The 23,035-nt window shown below is 40.6% G+C and overlaps 1 protein-coding gene across 6 annotated transcripts; it reads left to right on the top strand.

The window, feature by feature from the left end:
- The first annotated feature begins 459 nt into the window (after positions 1 to 459).
- On the top strand, positions 460 to 20,323 carry LOC143136013 (basic helix-loop-helix ARNT-like protein 2). Of its 6 annotated transcripts, none has more exons than XM_076296434.1 (18): positions 460 to 728; positions 8,346 to 8,406; positions 8,635 to 8,815; positions 9,387 to 9,476; positions 9,663 to 9,704; positions 9,902 to 10,062; positions 10,197 to 10,276; positions 11,066 to 11,158; positions 11,490 to 11,607; positions 12,582 to 12,731; positions 13,936 to 14,209; positions 14,634 to 14,740; positions 14,847 to 14,997; positions 15,500 to 15,558; positions 15,684 to 15,804; positions 16,025 to 16,109; positions 17,782 to 17,899; positions 18,571 to 20,323. In XM_076296434.1, exons 1-18 carry the CDS (start codon positions 702 to 704, stop codon positions 18,726 to 18,728), a joined length of 2,076 nt encoding a protein of 691 aa, XP_076152549.1. In that variant the 5' UTR covers positions 460 to 701; the 3' UTR covers positions 18,729 to 20,323. The 6 variants fall into 6 exon arrangements, with proteins under 6 accessions (XP_076152549.1, XP_076152551.1, XP_076152548.1 ...); XM_076296436.1 differs by having other exon boundaries at positions 9,660 to 9,704; positions 13,969 to 14,209; XM_076296433.1 differs by having other exon boundaries at positions 9,660 to 9,704.
- Positions 20,324 to 23,035: the final 2,712 nt, after the last annotated feature.

Raw genomic sequence — 23,035 nt, 5'->3', positions numbered from 1 at the left:
TAGCCTAAAAAGCGCGAAAAAAGTGGCCAACGGAATGTCGTTCTGTATGCTGCCTGTACGTTGCCTTTTTTAAGCTCATTTGTTGAAGGGCTGTTAGCTATAGGGTGCCTAGACCCACAGCACATTTATTGAGATAGAACTGGCCTTTGTATTTTCCTAGATCCATATATCTCACACATGTCATCACGTTTTTATCGTTAGGCTATCACATTTACGCATGCCCTTTTGCAGCGGAATGCGCCTTTTGCATTTCCATATAGAAACTCCGTGTACTTTCTACGTACCAACGTCGGCTTCACCGGCTGTTTCATTCATTGCCTGACCAAACACAGATTCACTTGGACATCTATGGCAGTAGAACGATTTAGTGAATGAAAGCCGCCTGGAGTGGTAATGGTGAGTTTGGGGGAGGAGACAACTATCTCACACCTTCCGCGTTTCCCGGTGTTCTGCCCATGTCCTCATTACTCTCCCTGCACGTTTCTATGTCGTAGTTGTACCCTCCCCTTCAAACTTCCCCCTAGAAAAAAAAGAAGATGGAGAAAAAAACTCAAATTATACAACACCCCTAATTCTCCGCCTCTACTCCCCATCTCTCCTGATTTAGCATATATCCCCTTACTCTTCCACATGCACTGCGGTTCTGGTCCCCGGCAGACCGGCTCTGGCCATGTCGGCAGGGAAAGCGACGGCCTGCAGCGATGAAGGAGCGACAGGAGAGCACAAAGGTATTAACATGCATAGGCTATAAGGACCCCGTACCATTCATATCCGATGTCCTGATACTGCTGCTAGTAGTAGCCTACTGCAGCGGTGTTATGCGCCGGTCGTGGGAGAGGGGAGCTGTTGGGGAGTTTTGCGGAGCCGCTTGGCAGTGTAGGCTACTTCTGTGTTTCTCGGGAAATTAGGTCAGTAGTTCAGTGGGGCAAACTTTCGAAGAGATTTCTACGATTTACATTATTTTAGCAGTGTCATCATGCAGTAGGGCTCCTTGGCGTATAATTTCAAGCTAACATAGATCTAAAACCACGGAGGAAAACTTTCGATACTTTAAAGCGCGGCAGCTGTTGCCGGAGGTTAGTTCAGCATCCTTGGAAGAGTCTTTTTAAACTCTGACGTTCATTTAAGCTCATTGAATGGAGTGTAAATATGCTATTTTGCTAGACGACAATAGACGGCCAAGGTCGGTTGAGTTGGATAGATTACAAATGTTTAGTTAAAAACATAAGCCTATATCTATAGGTTCCGAATGACTAGGCAGTCAATGAAGTTTTTAGGGCTTTAGCATAGCCAGCTATGGGGGGGGGGGTTATATAGCCAAACGAAACTTCAGGCTATAACTGTAGGCCTAATCCTACTGGATGATCAGTGAACATGGTCATCTTTTTTACTGTTCAGTGTGTAGCTTGCAATTAACCATTAACCGTTATTGGAACACAGTGTCTGTACAAAATAGATAGATAGATAGCTATACTTTATTGATCCCTAGGGGAAATTCAAGAGTTCAAAAGTTCTGCATATAGACCTAAGTGAATATTGGCAATTAGCCTACCATTTTTCTCTCGCTCAATTTGAGGAAAAATTTATATTTTAATCATTTTAAATTAAATCTGTTTCATAATTAGCCTATCTGAAAATATTCTTATTAAATGGTAGCCTATGCCTTTTAAACTGGTCATTTAAAATCCAACGGAACGTGACAGTGCCTTTGTTGCATAAAATGTAGCTAACTAGGTCAAATGAACAGCGTTTGTACTGGGTTAACGTTTCCTTCTATGAGCGCCATACGTTAAGTTTGATGGAAAATCATAAAATCATTTACATGCATTGGGAGAGCTATGTAAATGATTTGGGAGAGCTTTTTTGGTGGGGAATGGTGTTACGTATACACAAAGCTTGTTTCCAATTAGGCGCTACAAGTTGCCGTGACACCTTGCTAAACTGAAGTCATGACTATCTGCCATTTCTGACGTTCACAGACTGTTCCAAATAGGCATGTCCCAAATCGCCCCTTGCCTAAATCTTCAAGTACATCTTTGAGTTAGTGCAGTAGGCTTTCTAGGAGTCATCCAGGGTTTAAGTCTCAGAGAACCCCACCCTTATATTGTTTGTAACTCCTCAGTGACGATTAATTTAGAGTTGTCATGTTTACAAAAGAGTGTTTTTATTGTAACAGTAGCCTACTGGTTCAATTTACTTTCCATTGACAACACAGCCAATTGCAGCCATGTTTTGCAGCCATGTAAAACACTTTAACAACTGGAGTTAATTTTAAGTAGTTATCCCCACTCCACAGAAGAGTGATTACAGGAAAAGCTCAATTTTGAAGTGCTCCTGACCCACTCTGGAGCTTTAAAGTAGACATTTTGTTTGTTTCCTGGTGAGTTTAGCAATCTCTGATCCATACTATTTGGACTAATCTGCTGCTATTTTGATGTGCAGTATGTAGTGTGTTAACTTCATCTACCTCAGTACATAGTTTTGTCAGTGTTTGCTGTGATGTGTTACTCCCTCACAATTCACATCCCACACCTCTGAGTAACCTAGTTTCCAAACTAAACGTGTGCCCACATTTCCATAGACAGCAATGTCGTGGGCATAATCTTTATTTGTGCTTTCTGTTTTAATAGTTTTAGTATTTCATCACCATCAATGTATAAAACAAACCTGAATTTGTTAGGCAATAACATTTGTGGCAAACATGTTTAAACTTTGCTCATATCCATAACAGATAAGAAGTAATAATGGCATTGGAATAAGATGTCTCAATAATCACTGTTGAAGTATGCGGATCAATCTGTGAGAACCTTTCCTTCCAGGTAAAAGCTTTGTCACTTAGTTTAGTGCTAAACTTCTTTAATTGTGACACATTCAAATATGAAAATAGTACGACTAAGACATTTAGTAGTCTAAAGTAGTCCCAAGAATAGATTGCAATGTTTTAAATATATTTAAATGTTACATGTAACTGAAATGACTTTCCAAGATGGCATTTTTGCATTGACTTAGGCTTGTCCTTAAATTGGACATACATAAAGAAATTCCATTATTCTGAACACCTTTAGGTAGGTTACATTCAGAAACACAAAAATATAGAAACCCATAGCGCCTAAGGGAAGATTTCAAGATATATTTTAGAATGAGAATTCTCCTGTCGTCATTCTATGACTCAGTCATTCCAAGATGAGACACTGATTCAAACTTATAGTACATCCTCAATACATTATCTCTTCAAGACAACCATACCAAAGTAAGGCTCTACCAGAATACTTCTCAACCTCATATCATGTCTAAAACTCTCCATGCAAGATTTGGAAGTCACAGATTTTCTGACTGGGGATGATATACAATGTTAAAACACAAGGTTGAAAGGTGTCCCTGTTTCAGTGTAACTGATTGAGAGATGCCAGCAGCACATTAGAGCTGTTTCATTGCCTTAAACAATTTGGGTTACCGTACGTGCAATGTGCAATGCCACTTGGCCATAAAAGTTCCACCGGTGGGTAGACCACATTAAATGGACAGCAACATGTGTGGCAAGTTCGTTATTGAAATGTTCATATATCCATAGCAAGGAATCAAAAGGCTGTGGGAAAACAACGCCAAGCTGCTTTGCTCCTGTATAGTTGAAAAATAAAAAAAAACATAAAGCAAACTCAGCAACACATTTTGTGTTAGTTTACTAGTTTCCAGTATAAAACCCTATGTCCTGTGTCATTTAAGTAGATTCCTCCCTCTTTAAAGAAACTATCTGGGAAGGTGTGTACGATTTTGACAAATGAATGACAAGACTATGTTAAACTGTTGTTTACTGTTCATTGTGATAAATTACAAGTGGGTCAGTTTGTTTGTACAGTGCTTGGGCAAGCTCTATTAATAGTGCGGGGGCAGTAAGAACACTACAAGGCAGCTCCTTAAAAATGTGAGGGTGTGATAGACAAAAGTCCGACTCCCCCATATGAAAATGTTTTCCAGCACATCTTTCTTTCTTGTGTTTCCCAGCACATCTTTGGAGGCATGCAGAGGGGGCACTCTTCTGTGTATACTGTCTAGGCTAATTCTGCTTTCTTCCAACTTCCTTCACTGCATGCTCTGTGTCACCTGTGATAATATATTTCCTCACATTTCCACACTTCCCATGTTTCTTGCTGTTTTAATTTTGTCACTCCATCATTTGTCAGTTGTATTTTGAAGGATATCTTCATGTCCATTGAAGGAACCCTTTCCCTCTTAACCCTGAGAGTAGCTATTGTCTAGGAAATTGTATTTGAGAGCATAGCAATTCAGTGAATTTTAATTGGCAAAAATGTTACAGTAAGGAAATAATATCAGCATAGCCTAACAAATCATGAGAGTTAACCCGAGACCTAGCCTACTTCACATGGCTATTTAAATGTAATATAAACCTAGAAAAAAATAACCATTTTCAACAAATGTACAATATAGCTTAGGCTACTAGATAGATAGATAGATAGATAGATACTTTATTGATCCCCAGGGGAAATTCAAGAATTTACTACTTGTAAATATTCAGTGATATCTCCCCATTTTGCCAGTGACTTCAAATAAAATGTCACAAGTATAATAAGTATAACGGGAGCGCAAAGTTGGATGTAGGTCAGTAGTACACATTTTATGTAAGCGCTTAGGTAGGTGATAGCTGCAACTCATTACTCTCACGTGCCACACACACTCGGGGAAAAAGCCAGCTGCACGTTACTAGCAATGGGCCGTGCTCTCGCCTGTAGCTGTCCCTGCATCTGCGCAGTCAGATAGCCTACCAGAGCCGCTCACGCGACAGCGTCCCTCACGTTCAGAGACAGAAATAGCCGAAACGGAATGGCCGTTAAGGCAGATTCCTCTGCTCTTTCGCAATCCACTTGTTTTTGTCGATGAAGAAATGATCCGTGTTTATTTTGGATGAGGTGGCATGTTGCCAGAGGTGCACACTCCAAGAGAGTGCTGGAAATGACAGTTGTTCCAATCTCAGTTCCACTGCGTTGTTTATGCTATCAGTAATGCGCAACGCATAAATATTTTCACCACCTGCGCTCTTGCTTTCTGAGGGCGAAACGGCGTAGCGCGAGCCGTTGTCTTTTCACCTTTACTACTTTTTTCTGTCACGGTGGCAGAAGCGTAAGCTAAAAAGTTTAGTTATTTTCAGCATTCATGTCGGTGCCTTGAGCGCTCTAGCGACATCAATCGGAGGGAGTTGGAGATGCGTTAATGCTTGTAACTCACAGATGTTCAGTACTGTACCTGAGATGGCTTACATCTCAGCCAGGTTTTATTCAGTTGACACGAAAGTTGCTCTGAGTGCTTACAACTGTGTCCTTGCCATAATTGCAGCAACTTTCCATGGCAACTCTGCCCAGGTAATTTACATGGGCCCCATCACTGTCCCGTGCAACTGCATATATCATATTACCATTATATTATGCCCCCCTTGTGTTGGCTACATTATGAAGCAGGCCCACAACAGTAAGAATGATATATTATTACATTGAATAATTATATATTACATTAAACTGTAACAGGCGAGCGCACCAGAACCATTTTCAGTAGATGTATTAAAGAAGACAACACTTTGAAAAATAATATGAATGGATCTAGCCAACTTCTTTAATCACTATACTGTTCATTACAAGTAAAGTGCTTTAGTTTTGCACTTATTCCTATTAAACTGAACAACATGATACAGTGATTCAAGCACAAGTGTGCTTTATCCACCCGTTCAAAAGAGCAACTGCACCATCACATGTGCAAATGCCTTTTCCAGCAACACAAGATTGGCACATTGGCTTCAGAGAAAACTGACGCGTAAACTTCTGAAGTCAGCTTTTTATTTTGTCTATAACATAATGGTGTTTATTGGCATATCGTCCCCTTAGAATTATAAGGTTCTATCTGACATTTTTGTCAAAATTGAGTTATTGACATATTCTTATTCTGTGACACCTTAAGAAGATGAGGTGAGGTGTTTCTTGTAGTTGTATGCATTTTTGGACATTATATTTGAAGAGGTTTGTTCCACTTAGCAGTATAACTCTATGGAATTCTAAAACTTTGAAGCTCAATATCTCAGAACTACTCAGAACGTAGATAGAACCCTATAATTCTAAGGGGACGATATGTTGTCCCTTAATTAAAAGTGTTTATATTTGATGAACATTTCAGATGTGCTAACATGTTTGCACCTCTAACTCAAATGAATGTTTACATTGTTGCATTTATGTGTAAGTTGGACTCTTGGCCCACAGGGGGAGTTGTGACCCTTTTGAGTAATCCTGCACTAGATCTTCCCTCCAGAACTCAGGATTATGGGCCAGGCCATTGGCATGAATGGGGTCACTGGGTCTGTGGAGCAGAGCTTTAGAAAAGAGAAGTCACTTGTAGTGCACTCTTTCATTCACTTTTCAATAAAAGTAGGATGTACTTAATGATGTCAGCTGGTGTACAAAGAAACGACTCACTCATGGTTGAAACCATGTACTTCAAGGCTTCAATGTTAACATTTTGGAGTGCTTTATTTCCTCAGCATTTAACTGTGAATATTACGATTATAATACCTTTATTTTATGTAGCAGTGTAGGTCTTACTATATTTTTATGTTATGATACCGTGCAAAATATATGTTTTCATTCTCCTGAATGATAGTCATACACTATAGATTTGTTTTAAAAAAAAACCTTTAAATTCCGCATATAACACTCAAGTGTTATATTTTGTTCATATCTAAAAAAAACCTTCTCACCTATTCTTACACTGAATAATGTCATACTATGGATTTTTTTGACACTTGCAAGCTTGTATAAAACACAGGACAACCTTACACAGAAAATTTCAGTCCTGTTAAATTTGGGTTGAAATTTTGTCAGCAGGAAAACAAACCACCACGTTTCTGACAGGGTGGCCTCAGCAGACTAAAGTAAATTTGTTTGTCAATATGTGCCTGTCCACTGCCTGGTTTTCAGAATTAGTGATTTGAATTAGTGATGAAAATCGCAGTTAGTTGGAAATCCCTGAGAGAACAGAATTAACAGCCAGATTTGGCAACAATTGCACCAATCTGGAGTAATGAACAAACACTGCTACAGACTTGGGGATTTAATAACGTCTAAGTACTGATGATGAGATAATGAGTTGATTATCCATTGAGATAATAAAGCATGTTTTAGAATTTTACAGAAACATTAGAAAACTGTTGTTGTCCAGGAAAGTAAACTACTTTGTTATGTAAAATAATTATATTGTTTGGCACTGAACATCTGTGCTTGGTTGTAGATATTACAATTGAAGTTCAAGAAAAAAGTACCTTATGTATTGAAAATGATAATACAGTAATTCAAATAAACAAAGTAAGAAAATATGTTTAGAATTGTACCACGCATGTATTTCCAAAAGCAAATGATCATGGTGGTGTCTTAAAAAGTGTGATAATTGTTTTCATTATTAAAGAAAATATTACAGGCTGTATCGTTTATTGTTTAACAGTGTTGGTCATGCTGTACATTTTAGTGGAGGTAGGATAATATTTTAAGTGTGTTGATTATCAGAAGGGAAAACACAGAAAAATATAATTAAATGATATGAGATGGGATAATGAGAGAATTTATGCATTTTAAATTGTAAAACACAATTAAGTGATTGTGTAATGTATCATATTTGTAGAGTTTTAAACTTATACAGCCCAAGGCTTGAATTTCTTAGAGAACATAAGTCAGTATGTTTTATAGTGGGATTGGTAGCATGGGATTTAGATCACCACCAAACTACCCTTAAGGAATTGGTACTAGCTGAAAATGGAGTCGATATCTGGACACAGCTCTGTAATGCTTTAGCATTGTACGACAGGCACAGATTAATTCTTTGCCTAAGTTACCGCTGTACCATGTCCCCAACTAACCCTTGGCACCAACAGTCACCATACCAATTACATCAAGCCATAAACAGTCTCACCATGCCAACAGTCACCATACCAACTACGTCATGCCATGACATGACATAAAACCAAGCCAGGGCTATTAGAGGAAGTGTTGCTTTACACAGTGATTATAAATAAAGATAGGTGTAAGGTAGAAGCTGTGTCAATGATACAGGAATAACACAGTAATGTCATATGTAAAGAACCCATAAACTTTGGAATCATAGTTATTAGGATCGTAGTGATCACTTACCTGTGGAATTGTTGACATGTTGTAATCATTTCAATTGGACAGTTGGATAGGATCATTTGATACAAAAGTTCATGTAATATCATTCACATATTGTGTAGTGTTCTTTTTTGTCCCCATTTTCTCCCGCTTGACACCCTCCAATATGTTCATGAACTTGCATTGGGGCAGGAGTCTTGGGTCAGTCCAGGAGGGCGAGGACTAGCGCGCACCTCCCTCAGATACACACAAGGTCAGCTGGCCAGAACATTTACAGAATTCACAGAACGCTTTTCACTGCGCAACCTTGTTAAACGTGTTGAACCTTGAATGTGTTAAAATACTTCTCAACACAAAGTTGTCTTATCTGTACACTGTGTGTGTGTGTTTGTCTACGCTGAATTTCCTATGCACTGTCATCATAATAGATAATGTAGTCAGCTTATTAATGAGTAGTGAATGTCTCTCTCTCTCTACTCAGAAGAGGGCCGTTCTTCCTCGGAGGCTCGCGTGCGAATCCCCGTTTCCCTGCCCAGCATCATGACGTGGGCCTCCACCCGCAGTGTGTGGTCAGGGCCTGTCGCCTCTTCCTCCTCGTCCTCCTCCTTCTCCTGCACTGACTTGCCGCGGAAGCGGAAGGGGAAGGGCAAGAGCAAGAGCCCGTAAGTGAGCCAACACGACTGGAGCGGCCCACAGCTCTGCTATTTTGGGGGGAGTTCACAGGGTCAGACCACTCCAGTTCCCTGAGTTTGTCAACATCAGTGATCTAGAACGATTACAGACTGTTATTCCCAAATGAATGCGGACAGATAGATTTGCTGAATGTTTACTGAAATCACTCAGAGAATGCTGTTTTATGAACTAGACATCCCATCACCATACCTTTGAGAATTAGAATTACTAGGTTTAGAGGCCAGTGTGATAGACACACCAAGTAAACATTATATAAACATTTAAATAACTCTTTCTTTAGTGTGTGTCTCTATAAACATTTTAAATCACTCTTTCTTTAGTGTGTATCCCTTAATTTCATCTGGTCCCAGTCACATAGATATAGAGCAACTTCTGGACCTACGTGGACAAGTGCTCATTCTTTGTTGAGTTGCTAGTGGTGTGAAATGACAAAAACAAACCATAGCAAAAAACTGCCCTAGCCTTGTCTATTGAAGAAGGGCCTACCACAGGCCACCTAATGTGATCCCGACTAACATTCTTTTTCTTTTTTGACACCAGGGGAGGCACCATGCCCGGACCCTCTTTGCACCAGGTGCCTCTGTCTTCAAGGATGAGTATAGATGCTGAGATACTCAGTGAGCAGGAAAGGTAACTGTTTGTCATCCACAGCATGCATTCACATGCAGAGCTTGAGGCCAATGGCGCTTGTGAAAACAGCTCTCTCTCTCGATAACAGATCCAAAACTAGGCTAGCCATTTTTGTGTGTGTGTGTGTGTGTGTGGATGTTGCGGATGAAGTGATGGCAAAGTGTCCTTTCACTTTTCTCACAGTAGGTCAGAGGGAGAGGATCAGCAAATCAAAATGAAATGCTTCAGGTAGACAGAATTTTCTAAGGCAATTTTCCAAGCAATGTTTATAAAGAGGATATATATGTGTTACAATACTGTTTACTACCAAAAATGTGAGCATTACAATACAAGTTACATTTTTGTTTTATGCAATTATATTTGCAATAGTTACCGCATGTAAAGTTTAAAATCATAACAGAGTTTATGTGTTTCCATTCACGTAGTAGAGAACCTCACAGCCAGATTGAGAAGCGACGGCGAGACAAGATGAACAACCTCATCGACGAGTTGTCCACCATGGTACCAGCCTGCAACCCCCTAGCCCGTAAGCTGGACAAGCTGACTGTCCTCCGCATGGCTGTGCAACACTTTAAGTCTCTTAAAGGTGCAGTGGACGCAGATGAAGCGATGACAAAAACAGAAAAATATACCTTCTCCACCTCTATGATATTGGGAAGGACAGAGCTCCCGGGAGCAGCCGGCTTGTGTTCTCATATTGCGCAATATGATCTCTTTCAGGGACCTCAAACTCTTTTTCTGAAGCCCATCCTAAGCCTTCCTTTCTGCCTGAAGATGAACTCAAACACTTATTACTAAGAGTAGGTGCCACAAACCCAAACCAGACCAATAGGTGCATACAAAGATAGGTAGCGGCCTCTAGTGGTGAAATAATAACAAGGTTGAGAGGAGGGAGGCCATAGTCAAGTCTTTTTATGTGAAAAGAAGGAAAGGTTTGGTCTTCATGCCATCTTTAGTGTACAAGTCAAGCCTGAAACCACAATTTCTGGTTGTGGACAATGGATGTTAAAAGACACCAAAATGAAATCACACAGTCTGTATTTTTTTAGTAACCGCTGTGATTTTCAGTACATGGATATGTTTAGTTTGAACCATATTTTTCTTATTGTCTTCCTATGGGTCCCTCCATCATTTGCCCCTAAGCCTCCTTTTAACTTAACTGATCATGGCTGAGCTAGTTCAGCAAGGGCCCTTGTAGTCTTGGTGTTAAAACAGTGGGCCTTTGCCTTTTAAAAACAAGACCTCTCCTCATCAATTTCAATTTCCATCACTAGAGGCCGACACCTTTCAATCTTTGTCTTTAATGCAAGTGCACCATTCCTATTTTAATTCTCCAAAAACTAAATTTTGCAATTACAATTTTACAATGAAATGTTGCAATATGTGACCACTTTATGTTCCTTTTTTTTTTTTTTATCTGATAGTTGGAATTGATATTGTTCACAAACAGAACATTGTACTCATGACATGTCAGTGTAAATGTGGTGGAGACGGCTACGATGATGAGACTATGAAACTTGTGGCACATGGTGACTATGTTGTTGTTGTGCTCTGGCAAGCTCTCCATTTTGTGCTTATTTGCTGTCTAGGCAGCAGATGGCTTCCTGTTCGTGGTGAGCTGCACCAGGGGAAAGATCGTCTTTGTCTCAGAGTCCATCTCCGATATACTTCACTATAATCGGGTGAGTTAAGTGGCCTTTTTGTTGCTAGGACCAATTAGGCAAATACGCCTTAACACATAATTCAATCTTTGAAAATACAGTTTATTTTAGTTAATTTGGTTTGTAGACGTCATCTGGTCAGAATAGTTCAGAGAGTGACAGGAAATGAGCGGGTGAGAGACAGGCTATGGGACTGGGAAATGACCACTGGTCAGACACAAACTCAGATCCCCATGACCGTCTAGTCCGCATCTGGCACGGATTGTGTCAAGAAGATTCCTTGAAAGATTTCCCATTATTTTCCACAGGTTCAGTTCATGAATGTGTCGCGAATTGTCCATTTCTGTTGCAGATGGAGTTGATTGGACAGAGTCTATTTGATTATGTTCATCCTAAAGATGTCAGCAAGGTGAAGGAGCAGCTGTCCGCCTCAGAGATGTATCCCCGTGAGCGCCTCATTGATACTAAAAGTGAGTTGTGAATAAAGCAATTTGCCACAGAAGAGAGGAGCCAATCTAACAAGCCAAGGCTATCAAACCTGGTATTGAGAGGAAAATGACACTCATGTCCTGCGTGACACTTATGGCTCCTTTCATTTGGGCTGTCTCTATAAGGGGGCAGAACCCATTAGGGGCCTGACAGCTCAGTGCTTTAGTAACACCCTGGCTTTTGTGAACTCTTACAAGTAGAAAATCAACCCAGAAGAAGTCTGCACTCAAAATCTTAATTTGTTTTTTGTCGGCTCTGCTGACATTCAAAATGTAGAAAGCCATAGACTTGCATTGCCATGCAACTGCTTTCACAACTGATCAGATAAACCCTTGCACTCATAATTTCCATTTTAGGGCATCCATTTATTGACCTCTAATTTCTATTTGCAGACAAATGTATGTCAAACATATTGTCAAGGCTTAGAAATGGGTTGCTGTGTTCTTGTGGGTTGCTGGGTCCATCCCTCAGCAGTCTGGTCATGAAAGGTCATGCTGTCCTTTGTTTTGTACAGACCCAATTTTGCCCTGTTCCTTTCTTAATTCCTTTGGCATAGCAGACTCAGTCCTCCTGTTGTCCTGGAGACAGTTGTTTTTCTCTGTTTCTGTTGCTAGCTGGGTGTGGTTGCAGTGATATGCCAAGGACAAGGTTGCCTAGTTACTGTTGTACAAAGCTATCTTGTTTGCAGTCATGTGCCAAAGTGTTTTGATATGTTTACACGTTACACTGTAACATGATATCCTCATTCTAAGTCACTGATTGCACACAGACTATTGCACAATTAGCAGACAAAAGGCTAGTCATCACATGTTGTAATGTTATGATCAGTGGTGAACTTTGACCTCCGGTGAAACCACTTTCATCAACTAGGTGTATAGGCCTTAAAGTCAGAGGCTAATTTTGTGAACTCTGTGTGTGTGTGTGTGTGTGTGTGTGTGTGTGTGTGCGTGCTCAGCGGGGGTGCAGGTGCCCTCAGAGGTGCCATCGAAAGCCCACATCGGCACAGGCACCCGACGCTCCTTCTTCTGCCGTATGAAGCAGAGCCGTGTGGCCAAGTCAGGGAAGAACACGCCTCAGTCCTCGTCCTCGTCCTCCAGGAAGAAAGGTAGCCTTCATAGCTCCGTGAGAATAACTGTCATCTGTTCATATGTGTAGGAGCATGCCCAAAATGGTTTGAGGTTTCTCGCAGACATTTTCACCTCTCATTTAGTGATTAAACAGAAATAATGTCATTAATCTTATTAAGTGCACAACATGATGTGGGATGCTACAACAAGAACGATCAGACAACAAACCACAAACAAAAACAACCAAAGCTGCAACAGAACAAAAAAAATCACCAAGCAAGCAGCCTTCATGTAACCTGACATGACTCTTGCCAGATGAATTTTGTTCCGCTTAGCTCCGCCTAGCTTCACTCACATCCATCGGGGACCTCTTCCGTTGAGAGTGATTTCTGCACCAGATTGTATGGTAGAGCCAATCAGGACGCAGGGCAGGAGTTTCATAGATGTGACATAGCGTAGAAGCGACTGTGAGACTGTTATCAGCGTCACGGGTTGGCTTCGATGTGAGTGGTTGAAGTAGCACGTCAATAGATGACGGACAAGTTGCTTATTCAATCATATACAAGCATTTTTTGATTAGGCCCAGCCTTCTGAAGCAACACTCCAATGGATTGGTCCCAGATGGATGAGTGGAGCTAGGCGGAACGAAATTCATCTGGCGAGAGTAAGGTTAGCCTTCATGTGCAACATGTAGGCTTCACTAGCAAGCATGTATGCCTTGTTGATGCGGGCTCTAAGCAAAGCTAGCCTAATTTCCAAAGAGAAAGAACCAAAGCAGGAAATAACATCACCATCAGAGCAGCCTTCTTAAGCTTTTCACTGGGGTTTTCAAACAGGCACCTTCCTTCTTTGGTGTTTGATGAATTAGGCTCACTCAGTATTGTCGGATGAAGTGATGGCAAAGTGTCGTTTCACATGTTTTGTTAGGCATACTTCCAGAGGATGTTATCTATTATAATATGTGTAGGTAATATTTGTCTTTTATAAAGCTACCCAAGTGCATATTTCCAGTTCAGTGATTCTCCAAGCCAAACACTTCTATCCAAATCTCCTGCATGCAGGGTGCCTGTGTGTTCTATCCAAGCCATCTGTGTCTACCCTATAGGCATATGGTAACTTAGAAAACCACTTGTTTTTGTATAAAACATGGTTAGTTATACAGTAAAATGTATGTATAGTGCCATAATAATTACATCAATTCCAATGTACTTATGTCTTTTCACATGCATTGATTTCCTGTAGGAGCCATTATAATCAAACGTCTCCATCCCGTAGAATTTCAGCGGTACTGCACAGTGCATTGCACGGGCTACATGCGCAGCTGGTCCACTCAGCAGCTGGACACGGAGAGCGAGGTGGACCTGGACAGGGAGAGCTCGCACCTCACCTGCCTGGTGGCCGTGGGACGCATCCACCCCCACACCATCCCAGAGGAGCCCAGCCAAGTCTCCGTCAAGCCTACTGAGTTTGTCACCCGCTATGCCATAGATGGAAAGTTTACCTTTGTAGACCAAAGGTAAAATGTGCCGTGCTGCTACACTGCATCTTTACACTTGTCTACTGCCATGCTTTTAAATGTGACCGCATACTTTAGTTTATCATTCTAAAAGGCTATTCCAAACAAATATTCCACTGTCAATTAAGAGCATTTAGTTTATATATATATATATATATATATATATATATTATTGTTTAATTATTATTGTTTAATTAGTTCAGTCAGTTACATAAATATTGTTTTGTTTAATTATATTGTTTAATTAGTTCAGTCAGTTAAATAAAGGGCCTATTTCTTTTAAAGACCTACTGGCACATAGTTTGTGAAAGCGATTTCTGGTTGAGCCCAAGCTAACCATTTTCTCATGTTTTATGTTGTCTTTTGTCAACAGTGTCTATAGCTTTTAATGCTCAAAACATTTTGTTTTCATGTCCTACTTCAGGGCCACTACTATCATAGGATATTTGCCTCAGGAACTTCTGGGAACGTCTTGTTATGAGTATTTCCACCAAGAGGACTTAGCACATTTGGCCGAAAGCCACAGAAAAGGTGAGAAATACAGTATATATTTGTATTTTTTACTTCTCTATTCCACTTTCAATTCTGATAAAATTCTTGATGGAACTTCTAAGTGTGGTTTCTTTGTACCCTGCAGTCCTCCACAGCAAAGAGAAGATAATGACAAACTGCTATAAATTCAAGACAAAACAGAGCTCCTTTGTTACTCTCCAAAGCCAGTGGTTTAGTTTTATAAATCCATGGACCAAAGAGGTGGAGTTCATTGTGTCAACAAGTAAAGTGGTGTCGTGAGTATCCGCTGCAAAGAGCACCCTGCTGTTTGTTTTCTGTCCCAGGGTTGGGTAGTACATTTCAGGAGATAAATCGGGAGAGAAATACATTTAAAAATGGTCAGCAGTCAGTTCCCTAGAGAGCTCCTGTTTGGTTTTTTCCACCAGACCACATGACATGAACACTGTTGAAGCTAATGTCCCATCCAGAAATCAGATGTTTGTTTGTTGTGGCAAATGACAGCTTTGTAACATGAGAAAAAAAAAAAGAATGAGTTTTGCAAAAAAAAAAAATGAATTGCATGGTTAGTTGTGATTAAATTGTTTCATTTGATCAATTAACTATGGGGCTTTAAAGACTACTCAAATGTACTTGAAACTTGGAAAAACTTGCCTGAACAATAGACCAAAATGTCTCCTCGAATGAACAACCTCCCTAAGATTCAGAGTTCCTAAAATTGGTTCTACTTTCCTGAGATGCCTGGGAGGGCACTCTTGCTGACGTGGGCCTTTTCTGTAGGGAAAACGGTGAAAAGGGAGAGAAGGCAGAAGAGCCCAGAGACACCAGGACACTTGAAGGTAGGACGACACCAGCATTGGTGCTTATCTCTGGCCAAGATATAGTGCTTCATGTGTTTCAACTAGCCTGCATCCACGTGTGACTTCATCGGGGAATACGGGTCCTTTCTGTCCTTCTGTCCTAGCCTCAGCAGAGGCCAAGCACTTATCGCCCGTTATTCCTGGAATCAGCAGTGTCTCGGGCACTATGATCTATGCTGGAAGCATTGGGACTCACATTGCCAATGAGCTGCTGGACTTCAACAGGTATTGTGCTTATCAGAAAAGATAGTTGTGTCTACATGTGTGATGTAGTGTAATTAGTCCATTTAAATCCAGAGAATTATACTATATTTAGAATTATACTATATTTAACAGTCATGATTGCATTAAATGGTGAATGTGACAGTAAATCTAGTAAATCTAAGACATGTTTGGACTGCATGTGTGCTTACATACTTGCCCTTCCCCATGTGAACACAAACAGGATGAACTCTCCCTCCAGTGGGTCTCCGAGCCCTTTCTGTTTACTCCCTGAGAAGTCTCCACTAGCGGCCTCACAGCCTGGCAGCGTGAGTACAGCCTCCAATATACTCCACGTAGAACATGGGGACCTCATCCCTCTAACACTTCTCGCTGTCATTTCTTTTCTTTCTTTCTTTTGTCCCCTTGTTGGATGGGCGATTAATCCCTGCTGAAACTAACTTTTCCGCCAGGCGGTTTAGGTTATGCCATAGGGCAGGGATTCCCAAACTGTGGTACGCGTACCCCCGGTGGTACGCGAGCTGCCACTAGGGGGTACGCGAGATGAAAAGGGCAATGGCGGAAAGGAGTTAAAAATGATTAATTAATTAATAATACATAATTTCGAATCGGGTTATAATGATATGGAAACGTGAAATTAAAGGAAATCATTTGTAAACTCTATAATAGGGTATGTTTTCATTAAAAAATAAGCTACACACAATAGGCTACACGTGATTTCCTACAGGCAGCCAGAATATCTGGCGCGTTAGTTTCGTTGAAGTATAGGCTAGGTAGAAGGCTGTGTAAACATGGAAAAAAGGAATACTGTCCAAAAGGCCTAATTAAAGCGATCGAAGAGGAGAAGCGAGAGAAACAGAGCAGGACACAGGTAACGATGGAATGGGATGGGGGGCAGACTAATGAAGGTGGAGATGGAGCGCAGGGGGATAAAAGAAAGAACGAGACAGAAAAGACTGCGCGAAGAAAACGAAAGTATGATGAGGCATATAGCCCTGGGCTTCACGTGGATTGGGAGACAGACTGCCCAAAGCCACAGTGCGTGGTCTGCAGTGAGATGCTACCTAACCATTCTAATGTGGTTCTCCACACTGTTTGTTTTTTTTTAACGTGAGAGCTCATAGACCAGTTGCACATTTTGATTATGTTATCATGTAGGGCGGCTAATTAAACAACGATGCCTGGAATGCGTCAATAGAATGAGTTACTTTTTTATGTGTTGGATGGTGGGGGTACGCGAGCCGAGTCAGGATGTAGAAGGTGGTCCGCGGGGAAAAAAGTTTGGGAACCGCTGCCATAGGGGTAAAAATAATTATTAAAACTAATCATGATTAATGAAACTGTTATAGAGTATTATGAAGTGGGGGGCTCAACCTCCCCCAACTCAAAGTTTCGCCCCTGGGCGATTATATATTCCTATATATCAATATGCACCGACATGGACTAGGTTCTGAGAGAGATTACGACTATACCAGTGTGACCTACCCACAGATTACTTATTTTAATACAAAACACAAGACCGATCTTCTGATCAAATCTTGTGTTGCTTGTTCATTCATTCAGTACATTCATCTCTTTTTGCGGGTCTCCACTTGGCGCTTCCATTCTCAAACTCGGGTCCTGTATGATGTCATTGTTTTTCCCTTCATTTTCTTGACCAGAGCCCATTTTCCTAGAAAGGATCAGAAATCTTAGTTTCATAAAGTCCCTCTTACCCTGGTGACCTCAGTGAGAAGCTCCTGTTAAGATGCTCCTAGCCATCTACGACTACTCGGGATCACTCCTAAATTTGCAAGTGCTTTCACAACATTCTTAAACAGCGTGGAAATGGTCAGAACATTGTAAGACATTTTTTTAAGAGGGACGTTACAAACTCCTTTGGCTAACGATGCTTTCTGAAAAACTGGACCCTGTAATGTCCCCTCAGATTCCTTTGCCTATTGTGCAATGCTCATTGTTTTCATTGTGGTGCTTTGGTAGGTGCCAAACAGAGAGGATGAGGGCGAGCAGCCCGGGAAGTCTCAAGCGGGGCCAAGCCAGGGACCCAGTGGAGTTTCCTTCCTAGGCGGCCTAGGCGGCGAGGCTTCCACCATCACAGGTGTGGACTGCCAACTCTCAGCCCAGTGGTTGAGAAACCCTGATTTAGACTTTACATAGGCCTACTGTAAAAACAGAATGTTAAATATGTTTCATGCTAAAAGTAGATTTACATTTACATTTGCTGCATATATGTCAGAAGTGACAACAATTCAAACCAAGCTAGTTAGAGACATACTGGGAGTGAACATTCCATGCTCAATACCACTTTTGGCACTGATCTCAGGTCATTTGGAAGAGTCGTATGGGTGCATTTAGTCAAATGAATTGCCATAAGTTACCCTGTTGCCCATCTCCCCTCTTTGTGGAAGGTTTCCCCCTTATGTAAAGCTTGTTTTCTGCACGCGGCTGCTTTAAAGGCTGTTCACTCCAGGAACAATAACTTTAAAGATAACTGTAACTATAATAATAAAAGCGTCCACAGTGACCAACAATAAGGGAAGTCTCTGCTCGTGTTGATGAATTTGATGGATTCTGATTGGCTGCTTTTTATCTCTGAAAGTGATTCCAAATTATATCATTCTTCTTGTTGTCATCAATCATCATAGTTTATGTATGGACGCTGTCATTCATATTAGCTAGAGCGATACTTTTTTTGCCATTACCGCTGTAGTTATGGTTCCTGGTGTAAACGGCCCTTTAACCCTCACTGTGAACGTCTGTCCTCCGCAGGCGGGAGCTCCCAGCTGGACCTGGAGAGTGTTGTCGGGCCCAGTGGCCTTGGCCTCAGCAGCGATGAGGCAGCCATGGCCGTCATCATGAGCATTCTGGAAACTGACACGAACCTGAGTGAAACCGTGGACTTCGATGAGTTGCACTGGAATATGTGACAGGGAAAAAAAAACACCTTGCATCTTACTCCTCTCTTGCAATTCTCTCTCCCTCTCACTTTCTTCCTCTCTATCGTTTTTCTGTTGTGTACCATGGAGTTGCAGTCGGTGAAAACCGAGGACTCCACGAAAGCAAAAAAAAGAGAGAAACATCCCTGACTACAGTCTTTCCCCTCCTCCACCATCCCACAATGCCTTGAAGCACTTGCAGTAAGCGTGTAGGGCTGCATAACTTCTGACGTTTGCAACCCAAAAGAGATGGGTTGCTCTTTTATCACTGAGAAGGGCACCCTATGTGTGTCAGGTATTTATAGATGTCAGTGAATGTTGTTTCATCCTGCACATTATGCAGCTGCTTAATTATTCAGTTTCCCTTTAAATGTAAAGTGTTTTTTTTTCTTTCTTTTTTGTTAAACAAATGGGATAGGAGAGGGAGGGGGGGCAGTTATGGAAAATCTGATGACTTGAATAGTGTGACGTCTGTGTTTGTGTATGTATGGTCTTTTTTGTATTTTGTTACGTGGTGGTAGCCTGTCTGCAACCTCCTTACAAAATCCAGCAAAGATTGGAAGCTGTGCTGCACCGTGTCTTGGCCAGACACCTAGGGATGCAGCAAAGAATGCAAGAAGGTGTTTCAAACACGAGTAGGAAAGTAGCAGGACCCTCTTTGATCAAGCGCTAGAGCCATCGCTGACTGTGGATCTGACTCTAGAGTACGAGAGCACTTTGATTTTTGGGCCATATCATAAGTCAAGTACTGTAGACCGACAAATGACAAAGGTTTCCATGACGATGCATTATTTTTACTGAGGAAATTTAATTTATTACATGTTCATTCTCTTTGTGATTTTTTTTTTTTTTATGCTTGTACCTTACGTCAACAGGCGAGCACTACTGAGAAAAAAAAATCCCAGTCAATCTGAGCAGCAGCCAATCCTCAGCAACTGATTTGAGATCAGTTGCCAGGACAGCACGGACTGACACCAAATCAGAGAGACTGAAGCTCACTTTGGAAACCCGCTCTGGGCACGGCCAAACACGGGCCTGTTTATCTGTGTTAACTGTTTATTTGTTACAGACAAATCAGTTACAGACAAATCTTTCTGTGACGTCCACCATTGCTTTTTTCTGTAAAGGCATTGTTCGCCGCCTTGTATGAATGCATACTGTAGGAGCAGACACTAGACAACTCAAGACACTCAACACAAAAGGGTGTCAACTCTGGTGCAGATGTGCCTTGGGACATTTCCCCGACTACGAGAGCTTGAAATGCTATTATGCGTACTGATCTGTGTCCAAGTGATTGAAGATGACCGGATCTAGGATGTCCGTACACTTGAATGCACCGGCAAAAAACAAAAAAAAAACCAATTCAATTCACAAAAAAACAACAACACTCATTTAACTTTTTTGTGTTCTGAGTAAGGGTCTACATACCAAAAAAAACTTGTTAAAGGAAATATTGTTAAATGCTGTCACTGCTGAACAATCAACTGTTCATAGTACCGTCTAAATGTGAAATTTGTCAAGTGAATAATTCATCTGTGCTGCTTATGCAAATTTATTCTGACATAAAATTACATCCTTGAAATGTCCATGGGGAAATGCCTTTTTATTTAAAAACATGTCTCTAGCCATTCATTCGGTCAGTTTAGTTTTAGTTTAATATCCCTTGTCAGCTGAAGAAATAAGATGATCTTGCTCACCTTTCTCCATAAAGCGGAATATGACTACCGTGTAAGTCAATCCCAGGTAAAGCTCATGTTTATACTTGTTAGCAATGAATTTGAATCAGTGAATAATTTAGAATGTAATCTAGCAAATACTTCCATATAGACTCAGGCAGAACAATGATGATCCTTGTAGGCTCTGGACTCAGGTAAGTAAAAAGAAAGTGAATGAGATGACATAGTGGAAGTAGAAGAAATGTTCTGAGGATACTGTAGTTAGATTACATTTAGCAGACACTTCTTGACTTACATATGTCAGCTATATTACAAGGGATCACATTTTCCCCGGAGCAACTTGGGGTTAAGTGCCTTGCTCGAGGGCACAACGATGGAAGCCGGAAATTGAACCGACAACTTTCAGGCTACTGCATGCTAGCCCAGCTCCTTAACCACTACACTAACAGCACTTCTGCACTTAACCCTAACATGACCCTCTCATTAGCCCATGTTTCATGAAGCTGTAAGAAATGCTTCCTCATGAAGTAACTTTTTTCAAACAATCATTATATTTGACCACTCCACAATTATGTTTCTCACAGGGAAGCAGTTTAAAGGCCCATACACTATTGTTTGTTGATGTTAAACAGCACATTCCCTCATTTTAATGAATGCATACTCAATGTGCAGTAGGCTTATTTATAGACCTCCATTATGAATGGAATTTTTATTTTTATATGTAGATAAATATATAGATATAGATATATTCTAATATAGATATAGATATAACTATATATATATATATTTATATTTTATATTAGAATTTCTTATCCGACTTCATGCAATTAGGTTATGCACAGTATATTCCTCCAGTGGCAGAGAACATTGCATATATTACAATCTATTTTGGCAGTCCTGAAGAAGTATTTACACCACTATGCGCCATGCAATGAGCTCCCTCTTGTGTAGCCAGAGGGAATTACACTTACCAAACTACTTTAAAAATGTGTGCACAATCTGACATTAGGCATGACAGAAACAGCTGCACTGCCATGGATGGCAAAGATTCCACAATGTATTTTTAATTCTTCTGACTGCCTTGTCACATCTGGACTCTTGCGCAACTGGTAAGACACAACAAAATAATTATCACTATGTGTACACCATGTGGGTTTGTGTGTGCCTTGACACAAAAATACTGGTATTGGGTTATAGGATTTGGAGGAGGTCACATTCAAAGGGTTTCTGTTTGGATTTCATTTACATTTCTGTCGGGCACTGTTCCACATATACACAAATACAACTTTGCATTTAGCATGTGTGGCCGCTCTCTGACTGTCATGCACGCCTGTCATTTTGTTCCATGGGACCTGCTGAAGGGAAAATAGGTAAGGAGCTGCAGCCACCTTTTATGACTTTGGTTCTCATGTGTGGCTCAGACTGGACTAAAACAGCCCAAGAGGTTCAGCGGCCTAGTACACACACACAGTTGAAGGTGAATCTTTTACACAGGTATTATGAATTACAATGACATGCACCTGATGGTAGTGTAGATTCACACACTAAACGCATACAATGTTGGCCTTCATTTTCAACTGGTACACTTAATAGGTTTATTCCACTGTATCAAAGAGTAACAAGGTTGTAGCAGCAAAGCTGTTACATGTCCACTGAAGACAATAAGGCCTTGTCTGGAGCTAAGAATGGTTTGTATATCAAATCTATCATGACCAGATTTACCCCATCCAGCAGGTCTCAGGTCAGCTCTTTGCCTCTGATGAAAATGTATTACAATGTAACAACTAAATGTAGGTACCCACAAATACATAATGCAAGTACAATGATAGTACCTGATAGTACAAGTTGTTACACAGGTTGTACCACTGTACCTAATTATAGGTACACTGTAACAGCGACACATTAAAATAAAGTGTTACCTTCAAAAGTTTAACAAAATTGAAATACTCAAGTAAAGTACATGAAAAAGCGACTTAAGTACAGTAATTGAGTAAATGTACTCAAGTAATGTCCACCACTGCTACTGTGTGATTAAAGTGTAATAATCAACCATTCTAGCTCCTTCTATCGGCATTGATTACAGAGGTATACATAATTTCAAGCATAGCATTTCCCATCGGAAAAAGTTTTGTTTCCAATTATTGGGTGGGGTTGGGAACATAATGTTACCTGTTATGTCCCATGCTGTGCGGTCAAGTGTTATATTATATGTGGTGCTGTGCCCACATTCTTAGCTGTGGAATATGCGTGGTGAGTGAAAACAAGTAGCCCCCTGGAGACATTAAAGACTATCTATCTATTATCTATCTATCTATCTATCTATCTATCTATCTATCTATCTATCTATTATCTATCTATCTATTACCTGGACTGTTGCCGTTAGTTCCACAGTGGCACTATCGTTTCATTTAGCATTTTGAACATTTTCTTCATACAGACATTTGGCTATATAGACGAGTTTGGTAACTCACTAATGCCAGCAAGAGGATGCTAAAGCTACGGAAGCATATTAGGGCCACATGAAGAGAAAATATTTTTGAAAATTCAGAGATAAAAGTCAACATTTTTTCGAGATAAAAGTCAACATTTTCGAGAAACAAAGTCAGAAATATTTTCTGAAAT

The sequence above is a fragment of the Alosa pseudoharengus genome, unplaced genomic scaffold, assembly GCF_046254945.1.
Source record: "Alosa pseudoharengus isolate Yale_2024_CS ecotype anadromous, Long Island Sound unplaced genomic scaffold, YU_APseudo_1.1 YU_APseudo_1.1_scf_20, whole genome shotgun sequence".
NCBI classification, from domain to species: Eukaryota; Metazoa; Chordata; class Actinopteri; order Clupeiformes; family Clupeidae; genus Alosa; species Alosa pseudoharengus.
Note: the sequence above shows the minus strand (reverse complement) of the source record. Positions and strands in the feature narration are given on the sequence as shown.

Coding starts and splice junctions, on each gene's coding strand:
- LOC143136013 (XM_076296433.1), top strand. CDS start 702: ATGAAGGAGCGACAGGAGAGCACAAAG. Junction 11,159..11,489: donor ATATACTTCACTATAATCGG/GTGAGTTAAGTG, acceptor TTTCTGTTGCAG/ATGGAGTTGATTGGACAGAG. Junction 15,805..16,024: donor GAGCTGCTGGACTTCAACAG/GTATTGTGCTTA, acceptor GAACACAAACAG/GATGAACTCTCCCTCCAGTG.